General features: G+C 30.9%; 1 protein-coding gene and 1 long non-coding RNA gene across 2 annotated transcripts in view; one reads left to right on the top strand and one right to left on the bottom strand.

Annotated features, from left to right (window-relative positions):
* The first annotated feature begins 9,604 nt into the window (after positions 1-9,604).
* LOC148312952 (uncharacterized) lies at positions 9,605-12,702 on the top strand. The gene is made up of 2 exons (XR_015838599.1): positions 9,605-9,908; positions 11,017-12,702. It is a non-coding gene; the product is annotated as an uncharacterized LOC148312952 (long non-coding RNA).
* A 329-nt stretch (positions 12,703-13,031) lies between these two features.
* LOC148312953 (endocuticle structural glycoprotein SgAbd-4-like) overlaps positions 13,032-14,520 on the bottom strand; it is a 5,670-nt gene continuing 4,181 nt past the window's right edge. Inside the window, exon 4 of the mRNA XM_088271127.1 lies at positions 13,032-13,496. Coding sequence (XP_088127253.1) covers positions 13,305-13,496 — 192 coding nt within the window. The 3' untranslated portion in view covers positions 13,032-13,304. The remainder of the gene's footprint in view (positions 13,497-14,520) is intronic.

The following is a 14,520-nucleotide window of genomic DNA, read 5'->3' on the forward strand; positions in this document are numbered from 1 at the left end:
GTGGCGCAAAATTATTCACCCATTTTTTTTTAAATATTTTTTTTCCCAAAAAAAGAATCATGGAAATCTTTACAATTTTAAGTGGAAAAAATTATAAAATAGTATTTATTTATTTATTGGAAAACCAACAGAATATTTAATAAAATAACATAATATAATAAAATCAAAAAAATACATACACAAGTATTCTAAAAATAAAAATAAACTGTCATGTACATAAAAGTATAACTATATAATAAACTTACATTACATGTTTTTATCAATTAATATAAATTTTCTTTATCAACTAGTCAAATAGACATCAACAAATTTCTCTTAAACGTATGTATGTATTAGGGTATTTGTCCGCCTCCGTAGTGTAATGGTCACCAACCTCGGCTAGCGTACTGGAGGTCCCGGGTTCGGTTCCCAGCTTGGTAAAATAAATGTATTTAATGTAATGTAATAAGTGATTTTTCACTCCTATATTTACGCAATATTACCCTGGACTGTGTTAACGATCAAGATAACACTGCGTTTATATGGTGCAGTGCCATATAAAAGCAGTGTTATCGGGATGAGGGTTTTTGAAGAAGATGCGTGAACAAGAAGAGACGAAGATTGCTTTCAAAGACAGATTGTTGTGGCGTTCTATTCTCTCTGCCTACCTGTTGGTTATTTATTTATTTTTTGTTGCTGAATTTCTAAATGTTCTCTGTTTAACGTCTATCCTTCAACTTCTCATATTTCTAATTTTATCTAAAATTTCTGATGGTATTTTTTTTAATGCTGACGCTTTTTTATAATATTATTTAAAATTATGCATATTTGAGGAATAAATTACACATAAGTTGAAAAATTATACTCGAATTAATATATATTATACTAAAATTATCAAAAATAACCTCAACTGTTTGTATGGTAGTTTAAAATATTCAATAACAAGGAAGCATTCCATGGAAACCAAATTACATAAGTTCGTATTAAAATAATTTTGCCTTGCATCATAGATTAATATATTTTATTCGAATTATCAAACAATTTTGCACGATATCGCAGTCAAGATAGTCTTAACCCTCACTTCCCGGTGTTGTGTACCTTGTACAAATTGATTCTAATAACCATCAATATCTCTTTAAATGTAATATATAATGTAATAAATAAATGTAATAATAAATGTAATATATACAAGGCTAAGATTTAAGTTACTCCTCCATAACATATTAACGCATTGATTTAAAAAATAATATTAGTAAAAATAAGAGTTTATCGGGTACATCGGAGGTATTTTGCGAATATCGGAAACAAATTTGCGTTTAAACAGCGCGTGAAGAGTGTGCGGAAAGCGAGACACTATATGTGCATCTCACTATTGCATACTTGCACTGTGCAAGCGTGAGGAGCTCAAAGCTTAATGTTCTCTGGCTAGCGGTAGTAGCTCTTGGGCTTCCGACAAGAGCGGACCTATGCTTCTTCCGTGAGCGTGCTAGATGGTTTTTCAATGTTTTCAACAAATAAGTCTAAATTATTATTTTTTTTTACTTAATTTATAATTAATTAAGGGGATTAGCTATAGGTGTACGTATTTTTACGATTTTAAATCGCTCCAAATTTTTTATTGGTTAGTGACTACCCAACACCGGAACGCGCGTTTTTATTTTAGCAACGGAAGGGAAGGGTTAATGATGTTCCATCATACATTCTCGACAATCTCTGTCCAAGGTCGAAAATCATTTCTTTAAAGGGCAAATTATACGAGACGGATTACCGTTTTGTTATGTATAAATTTATATAAACCGTAAATTTTGGACTCACAGCCAAACTCTTAATTAACTGCTTTGTAATGTTTAGTTTTTGTGGACCTATCCCTAATATCTCAAGTTCAAGCAACAAAGAAATAGCGTTATTAATGACATGTAAAATGCAAGTCACTTTTGCAAGGTGAAGTGTATCATTTTAACTTATAATTTTTCAACAAGGTTTTTTTAGAAATTATGTCATAAATTAACAGAATTAAAATGCGTTATAATGACATATTTTTTACATGTCTTAAGAGGTAGTGTGTATTATTTTTAATATTTATTTCTCAATTAGTCAATAAATGTCACCAATTAACTGCATAAAAATGCGTAATAATATCCATTTTTTATATGTTATATATGCAAGTTGAAATGTTTAATTTCACTCCCGTCTTCTTCCCCTTTTACTCCCTTCCTCACACAAATACTCCCACTCTTCACTTTTTTTTCTTTTTTTATCTATAAATGTTTTAATAGTGTTTATAACATAAATGTGGAATTGTTTAATTGACTTTACTATTATTAATGTAACTATTTTTGTTAATGTAACTATTTTTTAATATAATTTTTTTTAAATGTAAAGCTGCACAATTCCGGAACAAACAAAATAAATAAATAAATAATGATGCATAGTAATGTCTTAACGTTTCTTAAAAGTTATCGGAGAAAGTGCATTTTTTAATAATAATAATAATAATGAAACCCTTATCCGCACCCCAATGGTGCATAGGGCACTGCTTCATATGAACACAGTGTTATCTTGATCGTTTACACACGAAGGAAAGGTGATCAGCCCTCCGCTTCAGGTACCAGTCCAGGGTAATATTGAATAAATATTACAGTGAAAAAATCACTTATATTTATTTGACCCCCCTGGGAATCGAACCCGGGACCTCCAGAACGGTAGCCGAGCGTGCTGACCATTACACTACAGAGGCGGCATTTTTTACACCGTTTTAAAATATTGATCAGATTAAGAAAACTAATCCCCAAAATCTTAAATTCAAGCAACAATAACTTGTAATGAATAACATATTTTCTGTAAGTCACGTATGCAAGGTGAAGTGAATCATATTTAATATATATTTCTCAACAAGCACTTAGCAATTTCTTCATATTTTGCAATTGCAATGATTAAACTTGGAATCCAACAGGTTGAATGCGAGTACTGCACATGTGCAACCAGGATATTGAAAGGTATTACAGTAAAACCTCGATATAACGGACTTATTGGGGGGAAGGGTTGTCCGTTGAACATAAAAGTACGTTGTATAAAAATGTGTAAAAAAATTGATTTAAATAAACTTGAAAATGTAAACACTGTATTTACATGAAAATAAATAAAAAAAAAAAAACCTATTAATTGTCTTCGGACACTCGTCTTAAAGTGTCGATTCGAAGATGAAAGTACGTTGTATAAAAACGTATTTAAAATAAATTTAAATAAACTTGAAAATATGAACATTGTGTTTAGATGAAAATAAATAAAAAAATACGAAACCCAAAAAAAACTATTAATTGTCTTCAGACACTCGTCGTGAAGTGTCGTTTCTGTTTTATATCGACGCGCTTGCTTTCGGAAATCTGGCTTTGATTTTTCAAAGAAATCAAGTTTCGAAGCATGAATTGTGTTTATTCTTTTTCTAACAGTGAAATAACGCAGTGTTATCTTGATCGTTACTTATATGAAGGCATGCTCATCACTCCTACGCTTCAGGGACCAGTCCAGGATAATATAAAATAAATATTAGAGTGTAAAATCACTCATATTTATTTTCACCCCTCCTGAGAATCAAACGCGAGCCTCCAGCACAGTAGCTAAACACGCTAACCATTAAACCACGGAGGTGTACAGATTATTATTGCCGCTTAAAATTGTTTGCATGCGGCGACACTTAAGCATGTGTAATATTATATTATAATATTAAATTTCATTTTTTCATTTGACTAGATTTTTTAACGTTATATCCGAAGTTCGTTAAATTGAGGTTCGTTATATCGAGGTTCCACTGTATTAAATAAGCGCAGTGGCGAAATGTACGATGTTGTATTGTCTATATATATGTATTTGTCGTACGGTTTTATTCAGATCATTAATTACTAAAAGAAGTAAGTGCTTATCATCGCATGAAGTAGAAAAATTAGTCAAATAAATCATTGCATTTTTAAAGAAGTGATTCATAACGCAATAAAAGCTTTTGTAAATAAAACATGTAAGTACATCTAAAAAGACATATGTAATTTTTTTTCATTATTCACTTTGTGATAATACAGGATTAAATTATAAATAAAACGCTTGTTTTTTTTTTACCATAAAGTATTATATTTTTAACGACTAGTTTCGGAAGTTACAGATGTTTCCATCTACGAGTTTGATTAAAAAACTAAATATATGGTGGTAAAAAGGTGTTTTTTATTTTTAATTAAAGATGCACTTTACGTACATACATGTTACAACATTTGGAGTGTATCCAAATACTTGTTCACAAAATCTGGATTATATCCAATTATAGGAGTCACCTTCATATTATTTTTTGACATCTCATCAAAGATGAAGAAGAATATGGAAATCTGGGCATTTACGGGGCTGATGACCCTCATATGCTGGTTTAAGTGATCACTTTACATACGTGTAACATTCACCAATTTTACCCATTATTGACAACCACACTACTCAAATTCTTGGAAGTTCTATATATATGTATATATATATATGAACCAATTTAGAAACATTGTTCTTGAATCACTAGAACTTCACTAGAGACATCTATTGGTGAGATGTAAAGAAGCTTTTTACTAAGCAGAAACTCTTGTCAATAATGGGTAGAATTGGTGAATGTTATACGTATGTAAAGTGATCACTTAAACCAGCCTATGACGGTCGTCAGCCCCGTAAATGTCCAGACTTTTATATTCTTCTTCATCTTTGATGAGATGTCAAAAAATACATACATGTTAATTAATTACATAATAGTTAACAGTATTTGAAAAAAGTTCAAGGGCAAATACCCATAGATGTAAAGAATAATGATATGTACATGTACCGTACATTGTTTTTTTTTGTGTGTGGAATTCAATGATTTACAGTAAAGAGCACATTGCTAATTTTTTCAGCATTTTGTTTTTTATATAATTGTATAATTAACACAAAAAATATAAGCTAACGATTTAATTTTTATGTCATATTAACAATGTGAAATCCGCTGTATTTTCCACAATATCGTGACACGCGTTTCGATGTAACATAATACAAAGCAAATCGAAACACGTGCCACAATATAATTCAAATATTGATTTTACCTACTAAGTAAAAATGAACTCCAAAATTTGTATCTTAAGAGTGTCTTTTTTTAATAATCTTAACATAGATGAAGTAGAATAACGAAATCTGGGCATTTACAGAGCTTACGACCGTGATAGGCTTGGTTGAGTGATCACTTTACACACATGTAACATTCACCAATTCTAGCCATGGTTGATAACCACATTACGCGAGTTAACAAAAGCCATCTATGGGGGGATGAGGAAAGCGTTTTTTTTTTAAATAGATTACAAATTCGATAAAGAATCTAGAACTTTCAATAATTTGAAAATTTAAATGCCCAGATTTTCATATTCTTCTTCATCTATGTTGAGATGTTAAAATAACTCTTAATTGGAGATAATCCAGATTTGTAAACAAGTATTTGGAAACAATCAAAATGTTGCAAAAACAATAAAGGATTCCATATTCGGCTTCATCAGTGTTGAGATGTCAACAAAATAATATCTTTTTTTGACATCTCATCAAAAATGAAGAAGAATATGGAAGTCTGGGCATTTACGGGGCTGACGACCGTCACAGGATGGTTTAAGTGATCACTTTACACACTTGTAACATTCACCAATTCTACCCATTATTGACAACCACACTACTCAAATTCTTGGAAGTTTTATATGTATGAAATCAATTCAGATACATTGTTATTGAATCACTAGAACTTCATTTGAGGCATCTATTGGTGAGATGAAAAGAAGCTTTTTACTGAGCAGAAACTCTTATATCAGTATGTGAGGTCCGAATCCTGGATTATAACACATACATGAGAAACGCCAGAAAATATCATGTTCATTTTTATTATTTAAGCTTATAATTTGACCAGATAATGTTGTGAAAAGATAATATCTGTCATTAAATGTTTTTTTTTTATTCTTTTTATTTTTAGAAAAGATGTTCAGAAGGAATCAGAGTTTTTGCATCATCTTCATGTTGCTTATTCAACTAAGTTGGATATGCAAGAGCCATGCTGCTCCATCAAGAGTTGAAGAACAAGACCTGGACATCGAACCTGATGAAGAACAAGGATTGACTCTAGACTCTTCGGACCAGGATGTCCAAGGCAGGACCTTTGGGCATCTCAAGACGTACACGAAGAAACCTTTGCACGTCATCAGTGGTTGGGCACATCGATTAGGCTATATCCTGGATCCACATTACTTCTATGTCCGGCCAGGATTAGCTGGCTACTACCGTCCTGATCTCGGCTACTATGTGTCAGACAAGAGCATTGGAAAAGACGGGGATATTGAAATACACGAAATAGAGGAACACGATCAGAATTTGGGAGGATGGTAACAAGCATTTAGAAAGAAGGGTTAATTTAACAATTGTTTAAGAAAAACAAACTTATGAATGACGAATTGAGGTCATTTTGAATATTAAAACTTGGTAATAGAAGCTATGGAGACGAATGTAGTTAATAATAGAAGCATATTATGTTTTGACATCTCATCAAAGGATGAAGAAGAATATGGAAGTCTGGGCATTTAAAATGTCTCCTGTAATTGGAGATAATCCAGATTTTCTGAACAAGTATTTGGACACATTCAAAATGTTGTAAAGTAATAGACGTGATGGAGACCGAGGAAAACTCATACTTGTTTTTGAGATACTTGGCCAGTTCAATTAATACTAAGACTGATGTCATAAAACAAAATGTACTTTATTTAGAAGTCACATGTCGGGGTCCCTTTGAAAGCAGTCACCTTCCCGACGCACACACTTATCCAAACGGTGTTTCCGCTTTAGGAAACAGTTCTGGAACGCTTATATTATGATGTCCTTCAGCTCCTTCATCGCATTTGCCTTAATCTCGGCAATCGTCTCAAATCTTCTTCCTTTCAAAGATCTTCTGAGATCTTTGAAAGATTTTACTGTTTTATTATAAACACGACTAGTTTCGAGAATTTCGTACATATGTTCTCACTCTACTTTCATTCATCTTTCACATTGTGCAATACCACTTTAAAACTCTTCTTTCAGAATAATAAAACCATCATCAGGTCAACGGTATTACACAAAGTGAACGATGAGTAATTAGGAGATTAAACTTATAAATAACATTATAACATTCTATGTGTATTATAATATTATAAATAACATTATAATACACATAGAATTTAGTACATAAACCCTGATGATGACAAGGTTCTTGTCGAAACCGGTTGGATAAAGTGTACCAATAAAAAAGTGCTTAAAACAAAGTTGTTTTATTTTATAAAGTTTATAAAATGTGCCACAAAGTATCTGCGAAAAACATTCAAGAAATAAACAGATTGTTATATTACCACAAAGTTAATAACGCTTTTGAAATACAGCCAAATACAGACAAATAATTTTGTCCGCCTCCGTAATGTAATGGTCAGCACGCTCGGCTACCGTTCTGGAGGTCCCGGGTTCGATTCCCAGGGGGGGTTAAATAAATATAAGTGATTTTTTCACTGTAATATTTATTCAATATTACCCAGGACTTCACCTTTCCTTCATGTGTAAAATCGATCGAGATAACACTGCGTTTATATGTAGCAGTGCCCTATGCACCATTGGGGTGCGGATAAGGGTTTTATTATTATTTATTATTAAATTTAACAAAAATTACAAAATATAAGTATGTTCTCATCAACAGGTCAAAAAAAACAGTGTACAATTTTTATACATTAATATTTAGACCACAGTGCAAAAAAAAATTGTAAATACCAAAAAATAAATCATTTAATAAAAAAATAAATAAAAATATTTTTGTTGATCTCAATATATAGCAGATGAATGATATACATAAGTGTATTTGATGTAAGAATACATAAATCAAGCATTCACCATTCTGCCCGAAATTGGCAACCATATTTTGAAAAGTTGAAGAACATTTGTTTTTTTTTTTAATAATTTAAACATTTCAAACGAGTTCGACCGAAGTGAGCTGGATATAATATTGAAAAAGAGACCTTTTGAGAAATATGTAGCATTTTTACAATGTAAATTATACAAGTAATTTTCAAGAAAAAAGTATTCGTTTAAATATATATATTTGAATAAAATTATGTTTGAACCCTGGTGATTAACTACAAAAGTTTTAAGTAACTTAATGCTCAAAATGACTTAAATTTTTCATTCGCGAAATTTATCCTAAGACGGCCGACGAAAGGTGAAATAATTTATAAGGTATTTGCACAGATGTCGCTATGAAAATTTATATTACTAAGCAAACCTTTATAAAACCTATATATTTTATAAAATGATGTCATGATATTTATATACCTACATGGAGTGTATGTAAATATGGTCGGTCTCCAGCAAGGATGAAACATCTTTAAAAAAATGTATTTCTCAAAAAAGTATTATTCGGATTTTTTATATCTGGAGATTGTGATCTCCATAGCAAATGGTTGACTTTCCCTTTTTTTCAAATGTTATTTGTTGGTTACTTCTACTTTGTGCTACCATCACGCCGTTTTGCTGCCTGGGAAGGCAGAGAGGATGGAATGCCATACTAAAAAGTCTTAACAAATACTTTTTTATATGTAATATGTACAAATATTTTGGATTCACATTTTGAGTGCGTCCAAATACATGTTTACAAATCAGTGTTGTCTCCACTTTGGAATTATTTGACATCTCAACATAGATGAAGAAGAATATGGAGATCTGGGTATTAACAGGGCTTATGGCCTCTTGTAGGCTGGTTAAGTGATTACTTTATACACACCGAGATTGACCCACACTGAATACCCAGTACAGTACCAATACATTTGAGATGTCAAAATTTTAAAACAACTTCTTAGCAGACAAAGCCCAGATTTGTAAACAGGTATTTGGACACACTCAAAATGTTGCAAATAAAAATAACCACTCAAATAATAAGCTTAGTAAAAAAGGCTTTCAGGCGTTTCCCAGCTTGTAAAAATGATCAGCCTTCAGATCTTGCATATAAATAAAAGGGTCTCTGCTAAATGAAAGATGGTTTCAGTCCAATATAGATGGCTGTTGTGTACTGTCCCATGAGAGTGATCAATATATGAAGGAGTTCTGAAAATTTGAGTAGTGTAGTTGTCAATCATAGGGTAGAATAGTGGATGTTGCACGTGTGTAAAGTGATCACTTAACCAGAGTATGACATGTCATAAGCTCCGTAAATACCCAAGATTCTTTATTCTTCTTTTTCACTGTTGAGACAGAGGCTGTGGCGTAGTTGGGTAGACGTTGGACTGCGAAACTGGCGTCGCGGGTTTGACTCCCGCCAATTGCAAATTGAATTACATACATATTTTCAATTGGTCTGTGTGTGTGATGTATTTTTTCGCATCTACCTTCCCTATCCTTCATATACCTGCAGACAAGCCTTTAAAATAGGGTTATTCCTTCAAAAAAATATAAAAACGTTATGTAGATGTTTGCGATTTTGTTAACAGATGCCTCATTCTTGTTTTGGACCAGTATTAGATATGTAGGGAGGCTTTGGCTTTGCTTAAGGCCACTTATAACTTGTTTTTGAATGCGTAGTTAAGTATGTATAGTATGATTCTATCCTCCATAGATTTTGCAGAATATACTCAGTGCCTAGCAAAGAACATATAAACAACTAACAGTAATCTCAGTGTGTCTCGGTTTTTGTTCTAAATGTTGGATTATGAATGGTGAATTTTACAGTGTGTATATAGTGATCGTTTGAACCATCTGATTAGGGTCGCAATCCTTGTAAATAACCCGACTTACATATTCAAGAGCTTATTCACCTCTCTCGTGATATCATCGAACAAAAAAGATCTTATAACGTGATTGAGTACAATAAAATGGTCTCAATATCATTATATCTGGTGAGTTTTAATGTGTATTTTATTATATATTATAGATATATGTTAATATTAAATTAGGTTATAAGAATCTAAAAAGGCACATTTATTTGTTTATTTATTATTACATAATAAACAATAATGAATGCTTTGAATGGCTTCATAAATGTTCAATCATATTTTAAGAACTATTAAGCTAATCAAAACATCTTATCTGCATACATGTAAGCATATATAAATATATATATATATATAAATATAGATATATATATATATATATATATATATATATATATATATATATATATATATATATATATATATATATATATATATATATATATATATATATATATATATATATATATATATATATCAAGCCACTTATTGAACTTTTTACAGTGCAACAGATCTTTTAAGGTAAAACCTGAATGTTTTTTCTCCATTCGAAAAACATTTAGTACATTAAAAAAAACAATACATTTTCTTCAAAATGCAAAAACAACACTTTTCACCCTGTAGCGGGTAAATATTAAGTTAAAAATATGTCGCTTTTGCTGGGCATTCCGAAAACATGCAAGACTGAAAATTGACGATTTTTGATTTATGTCGTTGTTGAAAGGAGTGAACGACATGTGGAAATGTACGACAAGATGATAAATGACTGAACGTAGTAAAAAAAGTGATCTCTCAGATGAATGTGCACAAAATAATATATAATAGGAATGAATGCAATACTGACATAAGCATAATCTAAAAAATGAACAAAGGTGTAATGCGATGGATTCTGCGTGTGAATCGAATGTAGGAAAGACAGAACAGTCAAACAAATTTACGAAGCGAATGTGGTTGGTAATAGAAGTTGAAGAAGACTGAGGAAAACTTGTCATGATAAAGCATTTCAATTACTCGAATGTGGTCAGGTCAGGAGTTAGAATAATAAGGAAATTGCATGAATGTGGAAGTGGCGAAGTTTATTTGAAATGACAGATTATTGTGGCGTTCATTTTCTCGGTTTACTCCTACGGGAAGTGGAATGATGGTTGGTTAGTTTTTTTAAGTTATTTTATAAATGTCTCTATTATGAGATAATAAATATATCTTGAAATAATTGAATGTTTTATTTTTTCAGATAACTACATTAATTTCGGGGATAATGGGAGCGCCTATTGTCATCAATAAGAATAAACCAATTAATAATAATAATTCAGGATTTTATTTGAATGCAAACCCATTGAATTTTGGAAAGAATCCAATTGCCATTGGTAATAATGGAGGATCGCCAAGCAGTAACAACGATCCAGCTGATGAGTATCCACAAATTTACGGTGAATCAATGGACAAGATGAAAGATCCATCGGATGTCTATTCCCAAGTATTCGGAACAGAAAAGCCAGGTAAAATGGACGATTCTGCAGTTGTGTATCCAGAAATTTACGGCAGTGAATCGACTGATAAGATGAAGGATACAACAGATGTCTATTCTCAGGTTTTCGGTAGCGAGTCACCAGGTAAAATGGACAATGCTGCGGACGCGTATCCACAAATTTACGGAAATATTTCACCTAATAATGATAGTTTACTGGTGAATAAACCAACTCCCAGTGGCATATCCCCAAGCAGTAATAACAACCCTTCATATCATCAAGATCCTAGTGGAGTACCACCCAGTAGTGCTATCAATCCTTCAGTGGTCTATCAACAAACTTCCAGTGGTAATACTAATCCTTTAGCTGAATATCAACAAACTGGTATTGGTGTGTCACCGAATAGTAACAATGTTCCTATAGTGGTATATTACGAAACTCCCCAATCAGGGATAAAGAATCAAGTACAATATCCTGGCTCAAACTCATATCAACCTAATAATTATCATACTACAAATAATAACAATTATCATCGAATTCCATCAAATATTCCTAATAATGGAAATTACTTTAATCAACATACGTTTAATGGTCAAAATAATAGATATCCATCAAATAAAAACGACCAATTTCTTGGACAGTTTCCCTCAAACCAAGGAAATCCCGATATAGAAGTATACGAGGTTGAATTACCATACTCACCTAACAACGGCCAGCAATATCCATCGCAAGGCTTCTCAGATAACAGACGAAATCCAGGAAATGTCTACAGTTCTCAGTACGCTAACGGATTCAACTATAATCAAAATTATTATCCAAAAAATATGATTGCGAATGGCCATACCGGTGTAAGCCAAGTTGATCCTGATATTGCAGCCATTTCTGAGATTTTGGGAACTCCGAATTCTGCTGATGCTATAATAGTGACATCGTCTTAACGAATTTGTAATATGTCATGCAAATATGTCAATATGAATAGAAGAGCCATTGATTCTATATAATTATTTAGTTATTTAATAATTTAGGTAATGAATTATATCTGTATGTTTTAAAACCTTCCTTGGTTTCCTCTACCTCTCTCTCTTCAACTCCTTCCACTAATCCTACTCCCTTTCTTTTCTTATTTTCATTGGTTTATCATTTACAGAAATATGGTAAACTGTTACATTATCACAATAATAAATATTTTTTTTCGTATTGTACTTCGTATTTACAAGCACTTTTTGCCTACTGATTTGAAACAGCTGTTATAAAGTACGAACTTTTACAAGATGTTGGCTCGAAGCAATAATCAAATGTTTATTTAATCTATCTGTAAGTTTTTATTTTTATTTTTTAATTTATTAGTTGCCTTAGAAATTTTATAGCATATTTACTTTTTTAAATGATAGTGGATGAAAAATAAGCTTATTCTATAAATAAATAAATAAAAACCTATTTTATATCCCTTATGAATGATATATATATATATATATATATATATATATATATATATATATATATATATATATATATATATATATATATATATATATATATATTATATATATATATATATATATATATATATATATATATATATATATATATATATATATATATATATATATATATTTATTTATGTATATATATATTTTTATATATATATATATATATATATATATATATATATATATATATATATATATATATATATATATATATATATGTATATATATATGTGTATATATATTTATACGAAAAAAACATTAAAATAAAAACAAAAGGTATTTATGTTCATGTATATATATATATATTTATTTTTTAAATAATATCGTTTATGATGGATTTCAAATGCATAAACATTCATAATTTAAGTTACGTACATTATTTTACTGATGGGTAATGAAGGATTATGGCAGATGACAAAAGGACAATAAATCATGGTTAAAAAGCATGTAAATACTTTCATTTTACATCGATATATCGTTTATGTAGGATTGGGGATGTTTCCTTATTCAAACTTTCAGCGGGGCAGGTTGGGATACTGTTACAGGTATTTGGAAGGGTTGTTTCAGTAGTTATTTCTACCCTGGGGTTCGGGGTGAGCGGCGTTGTAAGCAAGGGAGTCCCTGATGGCTTTCGGGATGGGGGGAGGGGTGGGTAGATGGGCCCCTTCTGCCCTGAACCCGTTCTCGTCGGCTATATAGTTGACTGTGTACTTAACCCCGTCGGGACCGGTGTACGAGTAAGATCCTTGCATCACCTGGAAATATGCAAGACAACATATATTGGTTTGAATATAAAAATTAAACACTTGTATTGGACCAATTTTTGAGTTAGTTTCGGGAAATAAGCCTTCCCGAAACTATTTGTATTTAAAATGTGTACGAAAACACTTGTTTTTTACCACTTGAGTTACTTCCGGTACGAAGATGGAAGCATCTGTTGCTTCTTAAACTAGTATATTATTTATTGATTCGGCATTAACTTTGTGGAATGACATGTTGATTATTTAAAAAAAAAAGTTGAATATACCACTTGATGATTTTTATTTATATATACGACTAGTTTCGAAAACTTAAGATGAAAACATCTGTAAGTTTTCGAAACTAGTTGTATTTATAAATAAAACTCATCAAGTGGTATATTCAAGTGTATAATTTTTTATTATTTTTATTTATTTATAATTTTTATTTTATTTTTATAAGCTTAATCGGTAAAATAATTGTTTTTATTTACAAATTTATTATGTCTTAGTAACAATAAATAAAAAAGTCATGTTGACATCAATAAACTCATAAAGCAGTTTTATGAGAGTGTTTTACCATTATATAATATTTAATCTTCATCTGTGCCAAGTCGTTAGCTCTAGAAACGCTGTGATTTTCATATAACCTTCAAAATAATGCGTTGTCTCTTTTGAGACAATTTAAATATACATATCGCTCTCTCTTTTCAATATCGTCATATTTCAAAAATCGTCAATTTTCAGTTGTGCATGTTTTCGGCATGCTCAGGATATGTACTATATCCTAGCAAAAGAGGCATATTTTTAACTTAATATTTACCCACTACAGGGCAGAAAGTGTTGTTTATGCATTTTGAAGAAAGGGTATTGTTTAATTATTTTTTTAAATTTGCTAAATATTTTTCAAATGGAGAAAAAACATTCAGGTTTTACCTAAAAATATCTGTTGCACGGTAAAAAGTTCAATAAGTGGCTTGATATTTATTTTTAATACATTTGACTTTATTTTTAAACTTTAAAAACGATCTCTTGAAAAATC

Source organism: Brachycentrus maculatus, unplaced genomic scaffold (assembly GCF_059751285.1).
Source record: "Brachycentrus maculatus isolate JH-2025_06_01 unplaced genomic scaffold, ASM5975128v1 h1tg000028l, whole genome shotgun sequence".
NCBI classification, from domain to species: Eukaryota; Metazoa; Arthropoda; class Insecta; order Trichoptera; family Brachycentridae; genus Brachycentrus; species Brachycentrus maculatus.